The 19,115-nt window shown below is 40.4% G+C and overlaps 3 protein-coding genes across 5 annotated transcripts; all 3 read left to right on the top strand.

The window, feature by feature from the left end:
• The first annotated feature begins 470 nt into the window (after positions 1 to 470).
• Positions 471 to 1,360, top strand: cmc4 (C-x(9)-C motif containing 4 homolog (S. cerevisiae)). 2 transcript variants are annotated; one of them, XM_034089644.2, is made up of 3 exons: positions 471 to 581; positions 713 to 772; positions 853 to 1,360. In XM_034089644.2, the coding sequence occupies exons 2-3, from the start codon at positions 715 to 717 to the stop codon at positions 987 to 989; spliced, it is 195 nt and encodes a 64-aa protein (XP_033945535.1). In that variant the 5' UTR covers positions 471 to 581; positions 713 to 714; the 3' UTR covers positions 990 to 1,360. The 2 variants fall into 2 exon arrangements, with proteins under 2 accessions (XP_033945535.1, XP_033945536.1); XM_034089645.1 differs by having other exon boundaries at positions 472 to 581; positions 710 to 772.
• Positions 1,361 to 2,215: 855 nt separating this feature from the next.
• On the top strand, positions 2,216 to 6,455 carry LOC117451420 (hsp90 co-chaperone Cdc37-like). Its single transcript, XM_034089711.2, has 8 exons — positions 2,216 to 2,601; positions 3,091 to 3,372; positions 3,839 to 3,944; positions 4,057 to 4,172; positions 4,328 to 4,450; positions 5,155 to 5,337; positions 5,422 to 5,493; positions 5,608 to 6,455. Exons 1-8 carry the CDS (start codon positions 2,494 to 2,496, stop codon positions 5,746 to 5,748), a joined length of 1,131 nt encoding a protein of 376 aa, XP_033945602.1. The 5' UTR covers positions 2,216 to 2,493; the 3' UTR covers positions 5,749 to 6,455.
• Positions 6,456 to 7,280: 825 nt separating this feature from the next.
• tyk2 (tyrosine kinase 2) lies at positions 7,281 to 17,552 on the top strand. Of its 2 annotated transcripts, none has more exons than XM_034088972.2 (24): positions 7,281 to 7,393; positions 8,616 to 8,818; positions 8,928 to 9,048; positions 9,133 to 9,265; positions 9,359 to 9,522; positions 9,628 to 10,006; positions 10,107 to 10,280; positions 10,565 to 10,722; positions 10,815 to 10,929; positions 11,021 to 11,204; positions 12,634 to 12,740; positions 12,839 to 13,009; positions 13,098 to 13,185; positions 13,439 to 13,566; positions 13,986 to 14,121; positions 14,488 to 14,639; positions 14,719 to 14,869; positions 14,962 to 15,053; positions 15,138 to 15,327; positions 15,961 to 16,079; positions 16,264 to 16,436; positions 16,521 to 16,638; positions 16,763 to 16,873; positions 16,955 to 17,552. In XM_034088972.2, exons 1-24 carry the CDS (start codon positions 7,353 to 7,355, stop codon positions 17,093 to 17,095), a joined length of 3,549 nt encoding a protein of 1,182 aa, XP_033944863.1. In that variant the 5' UTR covers positions 7,281 to 7,352; the 3' UTR covers positions 17,096 to 17,552. The 2 variants fall into 2 exon arrangements, with proteins under 2 accessions (XP_033944863.1, XP_033944864.1); XM_034088973.2 differs by having other exon boundaries at positions 7,300 to 7,423.
• Positions 17,553 to 19,115: the final 1,563 nt, after the last annotated feature.

Genomic DNA, 19,115 nt, shown 5'->3' with positions numbered 1-19,115 from the left:
TTTAACAAGTAAAAAAACATAGCATGTTCAGAATCAGGCTACAAGTATTATGTATATGACAGTAACAACCACAGAGCAATGAGTTTTATAGACACAATTATTATAATAGAGGTTTAAATTGACATAACTTTTGTTTGTCAAAATAAAAAGTATTTTCACAAATTGGTCAAAATCCTTCAGTTACTTTCCCTTGTTGCCATCATTATTATGAAATGTATTATAAAGCATTTATGCCTTTTTGTGTGTTATCGAAATAACCAAACCACTTTACTTTGTGTAAAGTCTTTAAAATACGATATGTGAAAAATAAGCAACGGTCTTCCCATAAATTCATAGAGGTAAGACTATTTTTCTGAAGAACAGAAATAGCAGTTTGTATTGTTTTAATGTCTGTATGTAATTCATTACGCACCACCAGGTGTCGCTGCTGTACTCTTTCACATCATGATTTGAAATTCTATCCAAACGTCACGTGATCAAAACATTGTCCCGCAGAAGGAAGTGCGGCTCACCAACATACGACCTTTAATCTAAATCGTCATCAAAATACGTCCTTGCAATCTACCCGGATTCAAGACAAGGTGGGGACAAGAATATACAACGAAACTGTTTTATATATCTATGAGTGATGTTCTGTCCTTTGTAATGCAGTGCCTGATGTGTTTACTTTTAACATATTCTGAAATGGTCCCTTTTCGGTCCGCTTCAGCAGATATGCCACCGAAAGATCCGTGTCAAAAGCAAGCATGTGCAATTCAACACTGTTTACAAGGTACACACAACAGTCATTTGAATGCAATTATGTTTTGTTTAAGTAAACCCCACAGTAACATGTGCTAACTCCTCCTGCAGCTAACAAATACGTGGAGAGCATGTGTCAGGATGTGATCCGGGACATGCGGCGCTGCTGTGAGTCTCAGGCCGGAAACTCTATCTGCTGCTCCGGGTTCAAGGACTCAAAACCCACGGAAAACCAAAGTAACACATAGCTCCCTGTGGGATGCTTTCGATGGGAATCATGGTGAAAAGTCACATTGTATCAATGTTTTATTTACTGTCACATTGTCTCTATCCTGCAACAGCGAAGTACAGTGACTTAAATAGTCTTTGAAGAATTGTGAAATGGCCTTTCTCGAAGCAAACATTTTGACATGTCTTTGCAGAAAGGCACTTGAGCCCTGGGGCTGGCACACCTACAGTAGGCTATATGGAGTGTAACCACTAGTCCTGTTATTAAATTAGACCCGTGTTCAACCAGTCAGAATGTCCTACCTCTCTGGCACATCATAACTTTTGGAAATGTATAATGTACACTGTCAATGTCAACTGATTATTTATTAAAAATAATTGTGTTCTGCAATTGTGTTCTGTGGCTTTTCATGTCATCAAATTCAAAGGAACTACTACTACTACTACTACTACTATGCTACTGAAACATTCATAATGCAGATGTGACTTTTTAAGGGCCTGCAATCACTCATGGTAAACCAATCAGTTGTGTTTGAATATAATGTTGACTGATTAGACCTATTGACTGTATATGAAGAGATTATACCTCTTCCCAGGATTGAATGTGTACAGACTACTTTACTGACACCTGCCTGACCCATTTTTTTGTAGTTAAATAGTACACTGACTCTGTTGACCTAACATAATTACCAGTATAACGCAGCACCTCTATTGATTTTCAAGAATACAAAATAAACAAAAATAAATTGGATGAATTACATGAAATTGTATTTTTAAAATACAAACGAAACAGACAGGCATAGGTTATTGGAGATGACATGTACAACATAAGTAGTAAATATAAAAAAAAGGAAACATCCATATGAGGCAGCATACTAATATATTATTATTATTAATAATAACAATTTTAATACTAAATATATATAATACAATCATATAACTTAGCACATCTTTAACGTAAGCAGAGGTCTCATCTATGATAATTGAAAATACAGTCGGGCCTCTGATAACACATCTTATTACTGGGAATAATTGACATCACCTAAATATACATTAAAATAAAAGTGGTGTTCTGTCAAAAATGTTGCAAATATATAGTTGATGCTTTTTTTGCAGAACATAAGCAGTAACCATGTGCATGAAACACAGGTTATTTGAGTTTGATTAGCACTTAACTGTCGTCAACAACAGTCGTCTTTTTTTCTTTTCCGGCGTCGTACATGCGTATGACGCAGTGACGTAATGACGCAGTGACGCCAAACGGAAATGTGCAGCAACGATTCTTTCTAGAAATCTGTAGCAGTTTCTCGCTAGCCCGCCTTAGGTAGGTGTAGGTCCATCTAAGTTTGCCTTGGCCAGAAACAGCCAGCCACTGTATCGACTACTAAAACATCTTAGTCAAAAGTGTTGAGTTGTTTGCTTCATCGGCTTTTATTAGATTGGAGATTGAGGATAGCTTGGTTTAGCCTCCTAACTTAGCCGAGTCATATCCGAAGCTAACGTTGTTTGGCTCGTACTGGTATAATGTCTAGGATAGACTACAGCGTGTGGGACCACATCGAGGTGTCAGACGACGAAGATGACACCCACCCCAACATCGACACACCCAGCCTCTTCAGATGGAGACACCAGGTACAGATTTAAACAATTGTATATTTACAGTACGTATTTACATGTATACTTCGTTTCATAACTGTGTCCTGTTCTCACTTTGGTGATGTATACGACTGCAAATAACTTCAATAAATCATTGAGAGGGGTAGGACCCAAACCAGATTTATTTTGGACTAAACAGACTACAGCTTGCTTCACGTCTTTACATTGGCATTTGTTCTGCAACACTGACCCCCACTGTTATTGTGATATGTTGTGGTCTTACCATTACTGCTGGTGCTAAAGTATCATATTACCCATTTTAATTAGTTTAAATGATCACAACACATTTTCTAGATAATGTGTGTACATAATATTGTCACTATCAGTGGTATAGGTAGTCATCTCTGACCATTACTTATGGAGAAGCTGCCTCCAATGGCTTCAGCCAGTTCCCTAAAGACAACATGAAACCCTTGTACCTGTGCTGTGGACTTATGTATAACTGTTATCATTTCTGTTCTTCAGGCACGTGTGGAGCGAATGGAAGATTACCACAAAAAGGGTGACGACATAAGCAAGGCACTTAATGAGAGCCGTCGTAAGCTGGCAGAGGCACAAAAGAAAGTACAAGAGCTGTCCGCTTCATCAACCGATGATGCCAAAGCAGAGCTGAGCAAAGCCCAGGCCGAGGAGAAGAAACAGAAAAAAGAGGAGCGGGATATAGATAAGAAGCTAGCAGAACACAACCGGGAAGAGAAGAAGATGCCATGGAACGTCGACACGCTCAGCAAGGAGGGTTTCAGCAAGGTGAGGCAGATTTTGGATTTAGGATTGGCATCATATAGTTATATTTTCACTACAAGTAACAATTTCAACAAAATGACATGTGGTTAAGAAGATTGTAATAGTACGAAAGTAACAAACAAAATAATAAACTCTATCAGCCTTTGGTAAGTTTATATTTATTAGAATATATTGAGTCGTGTTTTTCTGTCTTTAGTCTAATAATTATAAAAGTAACTTCTCAATAGCACTTTAACAGTACATTTGGTGCGTATCTATCCCTTTTTCAGATCATTTAAAGATGATTTATTTGCATGGCCTATGCTATAAAATAAATAATACACCCTTTTGCAACAATCTGGTTAATTATATCTTTATTTATCCATCCAAATAAAATAGAAAAATGTATATAAGACAATAAATTAGCTTCTGTCCTTATCAGAAACATAGTCTGTAATGATGATTTTCTGCCCCTGTTCGTCCTCCTCAGAGCGTCGTCAATGTCCTGCCTGATGCCACTGAAGAGACTGAAGAAGAGAAGGAGACAAAGCATAAAACCTTTGTGGAGAAAAACGAGAAGCAAATCAAACATTTTGGTAAGTCTTATTGATATCTATGCATCTTTCAGAGTGTTGGTATATAAAGAAAGTACAGCTGGCCTTTCATTGCGGTCTTCAAAATAAAGGTCCATCTTCTTCTTTACTACAGGCATGATGCGGCGTTGGGATGACAGCCAGAAATACCTCTCTGACAACTCTCATCTAGTGTGTGAAGAGACTGCCAACTACCTGGTCATCATGTGCATTGACCTTGAAGTTGAGGAGGTAAAAACAAACGGAATGTTTTTTCTTAACATTTAGCTCCAAGGGAACTGGTACTTAGTTTGTTTTATGGGCTGTAACATTGTGATACTTTAACATGCACCAGCAATAGTGTTTTGAAAATGTGTACATTATTCTTAAATTCCTTTTTTTTGTAGAAACACTCATTGATGGAGCAAGTGGCTCATCAGACCATTGTCATGCAGTTCATTTTGGAGTTGGCAAAAAGCCTCAAGGTGGATCCCCGCGGCTGCTTTCGGCAATTCTTTGCCAAGATCAAGGTGAGTAACTGCCACAAAGTCCATCAAATAATTCATAGCTTTTTTGATAAAGAAAGTTCAAGGTACTATGGAGGGAACAGGAGCTAAACTCAGACCCTAAACTAGGAACTACAGTTTTTTAAGTCAAGTGATGTTAAAAAAACAACAGTGTCTTAAACCCAATTTTATTCTTTTACACATTATAGATGCCGTTAATAACTGTGTAATATATTCCTGGCTGCTAAATCCTAAGAACTGTTACAGGATGTGTATTTTTAAAATTATGTAACTTTTGATTTTTTATTATATATATTCTTTTAATTATATCATAACGTAGTTTTTTTAAATGCATGTCACATATTTAACATATGTAACATTAAGCCGTCTGTGGCTCTTTTTCCTGCTGTAACTTCGCACATTTTCCCTCCGTGGGACTAATAAAGGGATTCTGATTTCATCATGGTTGAGAATTTCAACTCTGACCAGACCTACAGTAGTAGTGATGTCACAGTTACTGGAGTACACCTGTACTGTAACACTGCAGCGAGTTGAATCTTTAAACCACTGGAGGTCAGCAAAATCAAAGTGTTAACATACTCTTCAGGTTCCTAACTTTATCAAAACATTCTTAGAAACATCATAACCAAGGAAAATACCTGTTTTATGTTCAATTAAATGCTCATTGTTATGTCTGCCAACACACACAACTATGTGTCCACTCACAGACAGCAGATCAGCAGTACCAGGAAGCTTTCAACGACGAGCTAGAGTCGTTCAAGGAGCGAGTTCGGGGCAGGGCAAAGATCCGCATCGAAAAGGCAATGAAAGAGTATGAGGAAGAGGAGCGGAAGAAACGCATGGGACCTGGAGGGCTAGATCCTGTGGAGGTGTATGAGTCACTGCCAGCTGTGAGTCCTTTTACAAAACGCATGTGCACTTTTTTCTCTTTTCTGAAGTTTAAAATGCCTTACAAAACATGTTCTTAATTGCAGGAGATGCAGAAATGCTTTGATGATAAGGACATCCAAATGTTACAAGAGGCTATTAGCAAAATGGACCCAACGGTAGGTTTCTTATTTCATATTTCAGTTATGTAAATGTGAAGTTACCTGATTCACGTGTGTCTTCTTTGTCCTACTTTGGGTATGTTAATAAATGTGATTGTGTTATGTGCTTAGGAGGCGAAGGTTCAAATGAAGAGGTGCATAGAGTCCGGGCTCTGGGTCCCTAACTCCAAGACGGATGATGGGGATGAAAAAGAGGAAGATCCTACCTATGAAGAGGTGAAACAAGAGCTGGAAGAAACTAAGAAGGAATGACCTACAATGATTCTATGATGTGCTGTTTTTGCAAATGTACTTACCCACTGTATTGCGGCTCCACTTTGTGTATGACTAGTTGGCCAATCATGAAATAATGAATTCGCTTTTTAAAAAAAATATTAAGCTGAGACTAGCATTCACCTATCTGCGTAACTCCTGCTTGGAAAAGAAAGTGCAGCTTGTGTTTAGGTTTTTTTTTTTTTTTTTTTTAGACATAAGCTGTGTTATTACATTTATTTGTGTACACCTATCAATTTGTGTGTGAGTGCCTGCCTGCTTCATTTGTGCTGTATAGTTGAAAACCATCCTATACATATTCAGGTTGTGCACTTAATGATGGATGTTTTTTTTGTGTGTCATTTACACATTTAATGTTTTTTGTTAGACTTTCAGGGCTTAAGCAACCATGTATTCAGATGGTTATTTCCCCAAAAGTGACATTTTCTACAAACTTGCTTAACTAAAGGTTGAATTATATCCCAAAACTCAAGGCCAATGCGTTGTGGTTTTCTCTATAAATGCAAGGTCCGGGTGACATGCTTTTCCACTCATGATGTAAGAGGTCGTAAAACATAGTACCATAAAAGAATCACACAAATATTATCCATCTGCAAGAGCTGTTGTCGTGGTAACGGCTGCTTTTTAATGTGGAGAGACTGCATCTGCTTGGGTTTTCTAATAAAGCCTTTGGTATTTACAAATGACATTTGTTCTACATAGAGATTGAATGGTACTGTAGCCAAATAGGGTGGGTATGCTATGCCCTTTAATACGTCACTATACACATTAAATGACAAACAATATTAATAACAGTACCGACAGACAGTGCCAGGTACGTGTGGATTCTATACTTTTACTTTCAATGCTTTTATTTTGAAGGTGAGTGCAAACTGACAAAATCCCTCCAAGCTTTACGGTGAGACAAATGAATGTGATAAAGGATTGGAGGCACATACTTGTTGTACTACCATATATTGCAATCAAAATGAAATGGTGAAAGACAGCTAATCCTCCATTTAGCCTGACAGAAGGTTAAAGAACATAAGGCTATTAAAATGGACATGACACTGATTGGATGAAACAGCTAACTGTAAAGGTGGGGGGAGGCTTTGAAATCACAAGTGCAGAATGCATTCTCAACACCTGACATAAAACAAATGCACATGAAAAAAAGTGGCCAGTTGAAATGATTAAATAATGACAGAAGACACACAAGTACAATATTATAAACTGGTTATTTATAATAATTGTATTTGATACTTCAAGTAATTTTGAGCATAATAATTTAGTATTTGTCTACTTGAGTATTGCTACTTTTACACATAATAATGGTATACAATAGGAGTTCTATTTCCACCCGTTTGCTGCATATGTTGTTATATATATATATATCTAATAAGTTATACACGTCCATGTATACCTACACATGTAATCGCTTTAATTCTCGACGTTTTATTCTTGAAAAATCATACGTGCGTGTGCGCGCATGCCTGGTGGAGGGAGTGGCCATATTGCGTTCAGGAACCAGCCGTCTGCAGAGTCGACACTTCGCAGTTCACCAGAAACTTGTGTGGGCGAAGGGGAAATACGCTCAGAAGATAATGAAGCCCGACTGTCCCTTCTTCTCTCCTTTGGCTTTGAAGTAAGTCTGTGAAAAGCTCGCCGTTCAATGGTAAGATACTTATTTTTTAGACCGGTTGTTTAGCTTTTTTGTCTCTAATAGTGTTTACATATTTCCTGGTCATAGATGTCGGATACATCGTGAAATGCTTCAGGACGCGTGATTATGAGCCTCGGCCACCTAATGACGCAATCTGTTATATATAATACGTATTCATATTAAAACAAAAATAACTTGTAGACCTGTTATAGTGCTGTACAGTGTTGTGTAATGTAGACAAGTTACACGAGTAATATTTCCTCGGTAGGCCTTGTGACACATTTCCTGACAACATATTCTGACAACATATTCTAAGAAGTTATTTATACATGTTGTGTCATTTGGGAAGAGCATGTTAGTTTTAAGTTTGTTTTTCAGTTTGAAACGAAAAATAGAGAAAAGGTTGATATTTCTAAACGCCTGCAGAACCTGCAGTTCTGCTACAACTCTTTTACTACTTTTAAATCCAGGCTGAAGATTTTTCTTTTTGTCGTTGCGTTCATATCTTACACTGCACTTGAACCTCTTTATTTATGTATTTTATAGATTACCTTGTTTTATGTTTATTTTTTATTATATTAGCTTTTGAATTACTGTTTTTAAAAATGCCATTTTGTAATGTATTTCTGCTGCACTATTTCTTAATGCTCTTAATGTTTTTCATTTTTGTAAAGCACTTGTGTTGAACGGTGCTATATAAAGTAGCCTTGCCTTGCCTTGTTGACTCGAGCCTTCAACAAAAAAGATCAGGTGCTAGAGCTTTCGGCTACCAAGCCCCGTTCCTCTGGAATCAACTTCCAGTGACGATTAGACAGTGTCCACACATTTAAGAGTAGGTTAAAGACTTTCCTTTTTAGTACAGCGTACAGTAAGACTGGTGGTTTTAAACCCCTTTTATACATCCTCATGGACCCTTCGTTTTATGGAATTTTATTTATTGTAGCCTACTCTAACTGTATTTGTGTCATTGTGCTATGTTTCGGTTTAAATTGGTATTTACACATTGATCTTATTAGATACGTTTGTTGTTTTTACATTATTTTACATTACCAATTGTGTTTGTTGACTTGTGAAGCCCTCTGAGACAAATAGGATTTGTGATTTTAGGCTATATAAATAAACTTGACTTGAATTGAATAATGCCTTCATGATTCCACAACAGTTGATGACAGGCAAATACTCTCCTTTACTTTGTGTTTGTTAGTGATTTGGCTGTCCCCACCATGTCCAAACGTGGGTCATCCAAGCATTCAAGGCACGGGGCGTTCCCGAGCCTGTGTGACCCCCCTCAGGGTCCTGGTATCCATGTTTACATGTTCTGGTCAAAGGAAGGGGAAAGATATTTGTCCCATACAGATGGAGAAGTCACAGCAGAAGACCTGTGCATCTCAGCTGCGGAGGCTGTAGGTAAGAGTGACCGAATACACACATACAGACCAAAGTAAACGTTTATCTTCCTGTGGTATTTTATCCTGCTGGTGGCTAGTGTGTGTAACATCCCTGTGTTATTCCCCAGGTATAACACCTCTATGCCATGTGTTGTTTGCGCTGTACAATCCACAATCAAGCTGCTGGTACAGTCCAAACCACACGTTTACTCCAGAGAACTCCAGCCTTGTACTTCACTACTGTATGAGGTAAGTGTGTTTTTATAGCACTGTTATACATATACACACAGATGAAACATATTCACAATCTTTCTCTGGTTTCCTTGTATCTAGGTTCTACTTTCGGAACTGGCACAGACTCAGTGGGAAGGAGCCGAGTGTTTACCGTTATGCTCTCAGATCTGGGGCAGGTCAGGGAGGTTCTCCCTTGCTTGAAATCGCATCCTTACAATACCTGTTCTCCCAGGTTGGTAATTTTTGTGTATTATAGGAGTGCACAATTTTCGCAGGTTCAACCTATTTAAGTACTTAACCTCTTTGCTTCTTCTGTCTCCAAAAGGCAAAATATGAATTTGTGAACGAAGTGGTACAGGTGGAAGACGTGGACTCAGAGGAGAAGTTAAATCGCTTCGAAAATGAGAGCTTGGGGATGGCTGTGCTTCAACTCTCACATCAGGCAATGGAAACAGGCTGCTCCTTGCAAGATGTTGCCCAAAAAATCAGGTAATTACTTTGGAAGGATTGAACATGGGGCAGTGAAGAAGTAATAACGACTTATTGCACGTTAATCTGTAAATCTGTCAACCTCTATACTAAATGGTCTTTCAGCTTCTTACGATGCATTCCAAGATCTTTCGCCAAACACATTTCCAGAGTCAACTTCCTGACAAAGATCAGGATCCGTCGGGTGTTTGCAGAGTTTGTGCGGACCTTCCAGCAGCACACTGTTGATAAGGGGAGACTGGGCGCACAGGAAATCATGTACAAGTACATCTCTACTCTTGAACACTTGTCACCGAGTTTTGGAACAGAAACCTTCTCTGTATCCCAGCTGGAGCTTCGAGAGGACGGGGATGGAAGCAGCTCTTTCTCCAACACCACCCAAACAGAGGGTGCCTCAAAAGGCAACTGTATAGATCCTGCCACACACGAGATAATGATGTCAGGCACCAAGGGGATTCAGTGGAGGAAAGTGTCTGGTCAGAAGGTTTGTTAGAATGCAATTTCAAGCTTTGGTGGTCTCATTCTGTGGCCGGTTGTGTATTCTTCCAGTGTGGACATTTTGTTGATTCAGTCTCCTTATCTAGGCACTGGCAAACACTTACCTCCGAAATGACTACATGAAGAAAAGAAAACAGTCCGACCAACCGAACGCAAACACTCCCAACAAATGGACGTCCTTCTGTGATTTCCCTGAAATTACGCACATAGCCCTCACTGGAGATAATGTGTGCATTAGCACTCAGGACAACCACTGCATGGTGAGAGCACTTGTTTACCCTTTTATGTAAAAGCTCAAATACATACATTTAAGTGGTAAATATGTTTGTGATGCATTAGTTTAATTAGTATTCTGAATATAAGATGTTCTCCTGATCAGATTGTTAAATCTTTAAAGCGTGAATGTCCTGTACTGTGTGCTAATTCTACCTGTTTATGGCTATAGGAGCTTTGAGTACGCTTCAGGGGTTTCATTATGTTTTGAATGCGTCTGTAGGAGGAATCTCTGATTGTAAGCTAGTGGTGTTTCTGTGCGTGTATGTAGGAGGTTCAGATGAACTCCAGCCAGGAGGCCCGTTCCTTCATCTCCCTGCTTGATGGATACAACCGGCTGACTGCATTCGCCCACCACTTTCTTTGTCATGAAGTGGCTCCCCCAAGGGTAGTGCTGAGTGTAGCAAATGGACTGCATGGACCTCTGCAGTGAGTTTTATCCTCTTACACATGCACATACAGACACAGGCAGGATGTGGAGAAACACAGTGTGTTATATCACAAGTCTGCTGTGATTCCAGTGATGATTTTGTGCTGCTGAAGCTGAAAAAGGAGGCAGAGGAGGGAGCTTTCCTGGTACGCTGGAGTGCCCACGACTATCACTGCATCATCCTAGCAGTCATGAAAAAAAGTGAGGTAAGTCAACACCCACACTCCTCTCTGGAATAGATTGTAGTGCAGTGATTGTGTAAATGTGTGTGTGTTTATATGTACTTCTGGTTCACAGAATGGATCAAGGCCAAACCACAAGCAGTTTCGGATTCTGCTCAAGGGTTCCAAATTCTGTCTGGAGGGCTGGGATCGAGAGTTCTCCAGTATGAAGGAGCTCACGGAAAGCCTCAAGACCTTTGTCCTCCAGTCTGGTTCGGACAGCTTTACTGTAAAGAAATGCTGTTTTCCAAAACAAGCAGGTTTGTGTCAATTGGGCTTTTCAATTATTGATCTGTTTTGCTGACTTATGCCCATGTCCCACTGTGTATTTTAAAGATTTTCTGTCTTCACCTTAAAATCATAAATACATAATTTTGCTCTCACTTTCAGTGCTGTTTATCAACCTTGTTTTGATGTGATGCAGAGTGTTGGAGATATCGACTTATTACTTATTTCTCTCAATTATTATCATATAACTACATGGAACTTGGCTTGTAGTGCTCAAAGTGCCATAACAAAAATTGAAATCCTGACCCAGTTACTGAAGATAATCCAGAGAACAAACAATGTTTCTCTACAGTGCAGAAGAAGGCCTACATCTAGTCATGGACAATAGGCTTATGCTCATTCATTGGCGGCTGTAGTTCGGTGGGAGGAGAATAGTTCCTATAAAATATTTCAATGTCTGTGGGTTATCCTAAGTAACCAGCTCATTTAAAATATATTGCCAATACGTTTTTTCAATGAATCAAGCGTTGTTCTGTCTCTTCAGGGTGCGTTCACACCTGCCTTATAGTCCGGTTGAATCGAACCCTGGTGCATTTAGCCGCTTGGTACGGTTCATTTGGGTCGGTGTGAACGCAGTCCGAGACCTCTCAAGTGAACTAAACAACCGGACTCTGGTCCGCTGCTTGCGAACTCTGGAGCGGTTCATTGCTGGTGTGAACGCAGTCCGCACCAAAACATAGGAAGCGCAGTATTTACGTGTCACAAGAACGCGGATATCTTCAAAATCTTTAGCGAAAGAGTCTTTCAAGACATCCGCGGTTGTTTAGTTAAAGAGTGAAGCAGAATGACGTGTGAACAGTGTCGTGTAAAGTAACAATTCTCCGTCAGCTACATAAAAGTAAGAACACCTGTCGTCGGTGAAACGCCCCTCCTTACTGCAGAACGTCTCTCATTATATGAGTTATAATGTTTTTTAACGGACGTTGTCTGATTATATAATCATATGCGCGGGCCGCTAGTCTCTGTTGATCTCCAGATTAACAGCAGCATGAGAATAACCTGCCGAAAGTGCCGATGCTCCATGGCGGGGGCTCCGGTAGAAATTGCCGGGATTTGCGTTTTTACCCCCTTAATGTCTGACCAATGGTTGAACAGCATTTCCGTGCACATGACTTGTGTTTAAAGTTTATAGTCCGTTTGAGTTTTGCCCGTGTGAACGCAAACCGAACCTTCTGAAAAATGAAACAATGTCGCACCAGAAAACGGACTATTAGGTGTGAATGCACCCTTAAAGCACCACAAGACATTTTGTTTCATCATATTCAAGCGAAGATCTGTATGGTTGATAGCACTATGCAACTCACACCAGAATGATCTAGATTGATAACTAGCCAGGGAGAAAAATATTTTTGTGGTGAACCATCCCTTTAACATAGGTTTATCTATGTTTGTGTGATGTAGAGCTCTCCAACCTTCTGGTGATGAGGCAAGGTGCTCGCACGGAGTCCTTGTTCCTGAACACAACTCAGCTGCGCTTCCACCAGATCAAGGAAAGAGAGCTTGTACAGGTGACAAATTCTCCACCTACATATGACCATCTGTTCCGCCGGACTAACGTTCTTGTTCTCAGTTGTGTGACTGACCAGCAAATGTTGTTTACCATCAGGAACAACATTTGGGCCGCGGGACAAGAACTAACATCTACTCAGGACGTCTGCTGGTGCGAGGCGGGGGGGGAAATGATGAGGATGATGAGTTCAACAACAACTTGGCTGACCGCAAAGGAATCCCTGTGGTTCTCAAGATTCTGGACCAAAGTGATAAAGATATCGATATAGTAAGCCTTGTGATCTCTGAAAAAGGCCTCAATAGTTACCAACACTCATGTATATTTTCTAATCTTTACTCTCTCCCTTCTCTCTAAGGGTTTTTTAGAAACTGCGAGTCTCATGAGCCAGGTGTCCCACAGTCACCTGGTGTTTGTACATGGCGTGTCAGTCAAAGGATCTGAAAGTAAGAGCTACAACACTGTTCACCGTCACAAACTCAGGTTATACTTTTAGATGTGTGACTTCCTCGTTTGCTACTTCCTCATCACACACTTTGTTTGTGTTTTTAGTCAAATGTATGATCCCTGTACCAAGTGAGCCGTGACGCAAATACATACTCGCCCTGTTCTGTTTTTAAAGAGGATGCTTCTTGTTTACATGTATTTTGGGGATGTACTGGAACCTTCAATCCGTCAAACTTGTTTATTCCTTAACAGATATCATGGTGGAAGAATTTGTGGAGTTTGGGCCTTTGGATGTTTTCCTTCGAAAGGAAAAGGCCTCTGTGACTCCTCAGTGGAAATTCATTGTTGCAAAACAGCTTGCCATTGCCCTCAATTATCTTGTGAGTGCAAACACTACTTTGTTTTTGAGTGCCACAGATTATTATTCAATACAATTCACTTACATTGACCACAGCTAAGTGGTCATTAACGTGAATTGAGAGTGATGTAATACAAGTGTGGTACAATTCATCTTTATATCGTCTTAAGCTTTACAATCAGGTGCTACAATATTTAGAATATATAAAATATTAACAGAAAGAGGGGAGTGGGGCTATTAAACCGGACGTCAAGTTTTGAGTCTGAGCTGCAGGAAGGAAATGATACTATCTTATTATCAAACAAAACTTAACGATAAGTGGTGCACATGAAGTTCATTTTTGCCTTAAGATTAACAACGATAATAGTTTATGTTTCACTTGTTTTCTTCGATACTTCGCATCACAAAAACACATTACCAGTGCGTTTGTCATCTTTGTAGGAGACCAAACGGCTGTTTCATGGAAACGTCTGTGCTAAGAACATTCTGGTGGCAAGGCGAGGTCTCGAGCTCGGCACCTCTCCTTTTGTCAAGCTGAGCGACCCAGGAATTGCCCTGAGTGTCCTTTCAAGGGAAGGTCAGTACCAGAAATTCCCTCCTAATAAACCTCACTTTCCAAGAAGGTCTCAGTCAGCTTCAAGACTTCTCTGTTTCTTTACTGTTCTGCCTTACTGATAAATCTGATTTCGGAAGCAGGAAATGTCTACCAGACCATTTCCTCTGACTTGTGTCCTGTTCTCTTAAAGTGTTATTTCACAATGTGTTATTTAAGAAATAAATCAGTCAATCTCAAAATGCTCACATATGTTTTCTAAACACCGTGGTTAGTTTTGTCTAAATTCTGCTGTTTTTATGTTTTTCTTTCAAAAAGGTTTAACCAGAGCACACAAAAATGTATTGATTTCACCTCTGTTACTTTAATTGTCCCTATTCTGCACTGTAGAGCGTCTTGAGCGTATCCCCTGGATTGCCCCCGAGTGTGTGGAAAGCGGCGCACCCATTGGAAATGTTGCTGACCAGTGGAGCTTTGGCGTTACCTTGCTGGAAATCTGCAACAACGGCGATCTTCCAATGAGTGGCAGCACATTGTCCGAGGTATTTCTCTTCCAACAGCCACAAGCTGCACCTGGCCTGTTGACTTCCATTTGTAACAATATAACCCCCCCCACAACAGAAAGAGCGCTTTTATCAACAAAAAGGCCGTTTAGCAGAACCATCCTCCCAGGAACTGGCTCGCTTCATCAGCATGTGTATGACCTACGAGCCAATGGAGAGGCCTTCGTTCCTCACTGTGCTCAGAGAGCTCACAGACATCATAATCAAAAGTTGGTCTTTACTAGCTCACCTCTGAGTTTTTTTGTCAGTCTAATTTTGGTGATATATGTATATAATTTGTCTTGGTTTTTCCTGATCACAGATCCGGATATATCCCCCAGTGAAACTCTCCCTGACTCAGACCCGAGCGTGTTCCACAAACGCTACCTGAAAAAGATGAGGGACTTGGGAGAGGTAAGATCCAATACCACATTACCTGTGGTATTCTTCTTCCTGTATGCTCGAGAATAATCCCCCTGCTCATTGCTCCGTCTGCAGGGACACTTTGGGAAGGTGACTCTCTACCAGTACGACCCGGCCAATGATGGGACAGGAGAGCGCGTGGCCGTGAAGGCTCTGAAACAAGAGAACAGTCAAGTGCTTGAAGGCTGGATGAAGGAGATTGACATCCTCAAGTCACTCTATCACAGTAACATTGTCAAGTACAAAGGCTGTTGTACTGAACTCGGTGAGTCCTCAGCTGTCTTCGGACTGCTTCCTTTATGTTTTTTGAAATTAGAGATGTATCTGTTATGAAAACGTCAGTGAAAAAGTGAAAATGCATAAGATTGCAATTCAATCCCATGCATGCTACTTTAACAAAAAATCGAAATCCTTGGCTTTTTCTGCTGGCCTTCTCCCCTGCTCATATGATAACCTTTTGTATGTGACATACAATTGAATTTGCCACTACAAAAAAGTTACAAAAATGTGCTTGCATGTTGTCAATTAACGTTCTTTGAAACATTTTTTTAAATACAAGGTCAAACTTAAAAAAAGTTGCATTTACCGCATTTCTATTTGAAATATAAATGAACATACATTGACTACATGTGGAAAGAAGTGCTTGATAACTACTCTGTTTCAGCTTACAGTGGTCAGCGGACGATTCAGGGAATAGATTTTTGTTCCTTGCTTTTTTTCTGTAGATATTGAAAATCTTTTCAAAATGCAACCCTGTCTCCCTTGTATGTCAATATTATAAACTTCATCTCACAGCACACTGAGCATCACAGCACCTTCAACACTAGAGTAGGCAGCAGGTCATTTGTGCCTTTGATGGAGAATGAAGGATGAGTACTGATGCTTTGTACATTTTCAGGAGGACAGGTGGTGCAGTTGATAATGGAGTACCTTCCTCTGGGGAGCCTGAAGGAGTACCTTCCCAAACGTAAGCTGGGAAGGCCTCAGGCCCTTATGTTCGCTCAGCAGATCTGTCAGGTGAGTGCAGATGTTTTGTGTTTTTGCTAATCCAGATTTCCAAATTCATGTTAGTCTGTTCTATAGTGGGTGAGATACTTCTTAAAAGATGAGCCACAACGTTCATCAGTTTTTTTACACTGTTAAAGTTTGCAATCCTATCTTCATTAGATCCATCTTTCATTTATGTTGTCTACTTTCAAAGGGTATGGAGTACTTGCACTCCAAACGATACATCCATCGAGACCTCGCTGCCCGAAATGTCTTAGTGGAAAATGAGAGTTTGGTGAAGATTGGAGACTTTGGCCTGACCAAATACATACCTGAAGGCGATATCTACTATCGTGTCCGTGAGGATGGGGACAGTCCCGTCTTCTGGTAAGTTCACGCAGCACTTAAAATATGGATTCAATTATCTGTTCAATGATAACCACTCAACTGTGTTTTTTTCTGTATGCATAGGTATGCCCTTGAGTGCTTGAAGGAAAATAAATTCTCCTTTGCCTCAGATGTTTGGTCCTTTGGCGTTACATTGTATGAGATCCTGACCCGCTGTGTACATCGCCAAAGCCCGCAAGAGGTACATCATCACCGGCCTCTTATAACAAGCTCTAATCAGAATAAATTCCCATGTTAGACAATTACAGTACATTTTGAATCCCTTTGTAAGATGCACAATCTGCTCTGTTGTGTTTGTTTTGTAGAAGTTCAGGGAAATGATGCAAGACACCCAGGAACAGATGACTGTGATGGTGCTCATAAAGCTGTTGGAGAAGCAGCACCGATTGCCTGGCCCCGAAAACTGTCCACATGAGGTACTAATTAAACACTATTGACATTTTATTCAGATTATTAGTAGACTGATATATTAAGAATGATTGTTTTTTAACAAACAGGTGAAGATTTTAATGGAGCAGTGTTGGGCTGCAGACTCAGCACAACGGCCATCATTCGAAACCCTCATCGAAAAGTTTGAGGCCATTCGCCAAACATACTGGCTCTCCAATATCAAGTTTTCCTCGGCTCAGATTAGCTGAACAGCACTGTGAAGAACCAGCTTGTCCACATGGCATCCCTTTGCCACCATACCCACAGTTGTGTTTCCGCTGTGCAATGCCTGCTGCCTTCATTTACATAGATATCTTTACATTTATTTCTCTTTCATTTGATGTTTTTTAAATGTTTTATCTATGTTTAAACTTTTGTTTCATTATGTATAAACTAAAAGAACAAATTCAAAATATAATGCACACTTCTTTTCATGACAGTCTATTAAAAACTGAAACTTATTTATCAAAAAGTGTAAATGAATGCTTTACAGCTACATATCTGTTACATGAAAAATCATTGATCATAACCTGGGCTGTCCTATAATCATGGGCATAATTTCCACTTTTCAAAATCCCATTTGTGTCCCCCCCACTTTTTAAAAGAGCGAGAGCGAGAGAGAGAGAGCGAGAGAGAGAGAGAGCGAGAGAGCGAGAGAGAGAGAGAGAGAGAGAGAGAGAGAGAGAGAGAGAGAGAGCGACACACACACTCTCTCTCTCTCTCTCTCTCTCTCTCTCTCTCTCTCTCGCTTCTCTCTCTCTCTCTCTCCTCTCTCTCTCTCTCACTCTCTCTCTCTCCTCTCTTTTCTCTCTCTCTCTCTCTCTCTCTCTCTCTCTCTCTCTCTCTCTCTCTCTCTCTCTCTCTCTCTCATTTAATCAAATCCCCTCCTCGGTCCTCCGGTTATGACCCGGAAAACTTATACAGCTATCATACTGAATAAATATTTACTGTGAATGTATGCAAAAATGTATGGCATATGGCTGTCTAACAGAAGTTAAATCAATTTCTCACTTATTCTGAAAATGTACTTAACCCCAAATAAAAGAACCCAATAAAAAGAGTTGTTAAATAATAGTGAAGTCACGTTGTAATAACAATAACTCATCCTTCTCGAGTTTTATTTTTCAGCTTTGCCAAAAGCCACTGTGTCAAGGGTCCTTCTTGGATTGCCGTCCGGAGTTCTCCAATATGGCGGACCATCTCGCACATGCGCACTGTAGATCGGGCAGAGCTGCAGATCGAGTACATGGGCCCTTTCTCATTTTATCAAATCTCCTCGGTCCTCCGGTAGTGACCCGGAAATGAATTTCAGCGCGCCATGTTGAAGGACATCTCATTTCTCTAAATGCACTTCGAGGACCGAGGATCGAGCGTCGAGGAGGCTCTCTGATGGGTCCTCCACGGTTGCTTCGTGGATGCATTTCCGGCAACAGAGATGTTTCAAAGACTCGTGACGCACGGCCGGACTTATCTCAGCCAATGACAGCTCTGCATGCATCCCCTGGATATTATTTTATTAACTGCTTTCATCGCGACGCGACAGCTGTGAGGTCCATGCAGAAAGCAGAGCAGTGTGTATAATATATATCACTCAGTAGAACAGGCCTACTCTTTTTGCTTTAGTTTAGTAGATATCTACAAACAAAGAGTCGATATTTTTCTAAAACCATTTAGTGCTTCACAATCAAATACACTACGGCTGTAGCCTGTTTTAGGAGCTGTATATGCGTGTGTGTGGTACAGTGTGTGCGTCGATGCAGCAGACAGGCAGGTGTCAGTTGGTTTGGTGTCCTCTGCTTACTTTTAATACTTGTAAATACAGCTTTTGGCCCGTAATTTATTTTCCACATTGTAGCGACCAGAGAGGGGGGGGGGGGGGTATATCCAGTCTCTGATAGTGTTACGTTATTATGAGAGTGCTCTAAGTATCGAGGATAGGAGTCGAGGAGGGGAGTTCGAGAAATGAGAAAGGGCCAGAGAGTTACGGGGGTTGTTGTTAGCATTTGGTGCTAGCTCGGAGCTAACGGAGATTAGAAGCTGTTTCAACCATAAGGAGAGGGAGAGCTCTTTCCTGTCGGAGAAAGAGAGAGAAATAGACTGAGAGAGTTACGGGGGTTGTTGTTAGCATCTGGTGCTAGCTCGGAGCTAGCTAACGGATGTCACTGTCACCAGTACCAGACCATACATCCATGGCCCTTTCTCATTTCTCGAACTCCCCTCCTCGACTCC

Source organism: Pseudochaenichthys georgianus, chromosome 8 (genome assembly GCF_902827115.2).
Source record: "Pseudochaenichthys georgianus chromosome 8, fPseGeo1.2, whole genome shotgun sequence".
Taxonomy (NCBI): domain Eukaryota; kingdom Metazoa; phylum Chordata; class Actinopteri; order Perciformes; family Channichthyidae; genus Pseudochaenichthys; species Pseudochaenichthys georgianus.
The sequence above is the reverse complement of the archived record's forward strand: the minus strand, read 5'-3'. Positions and strand labels throughout refer to the sequence as shown.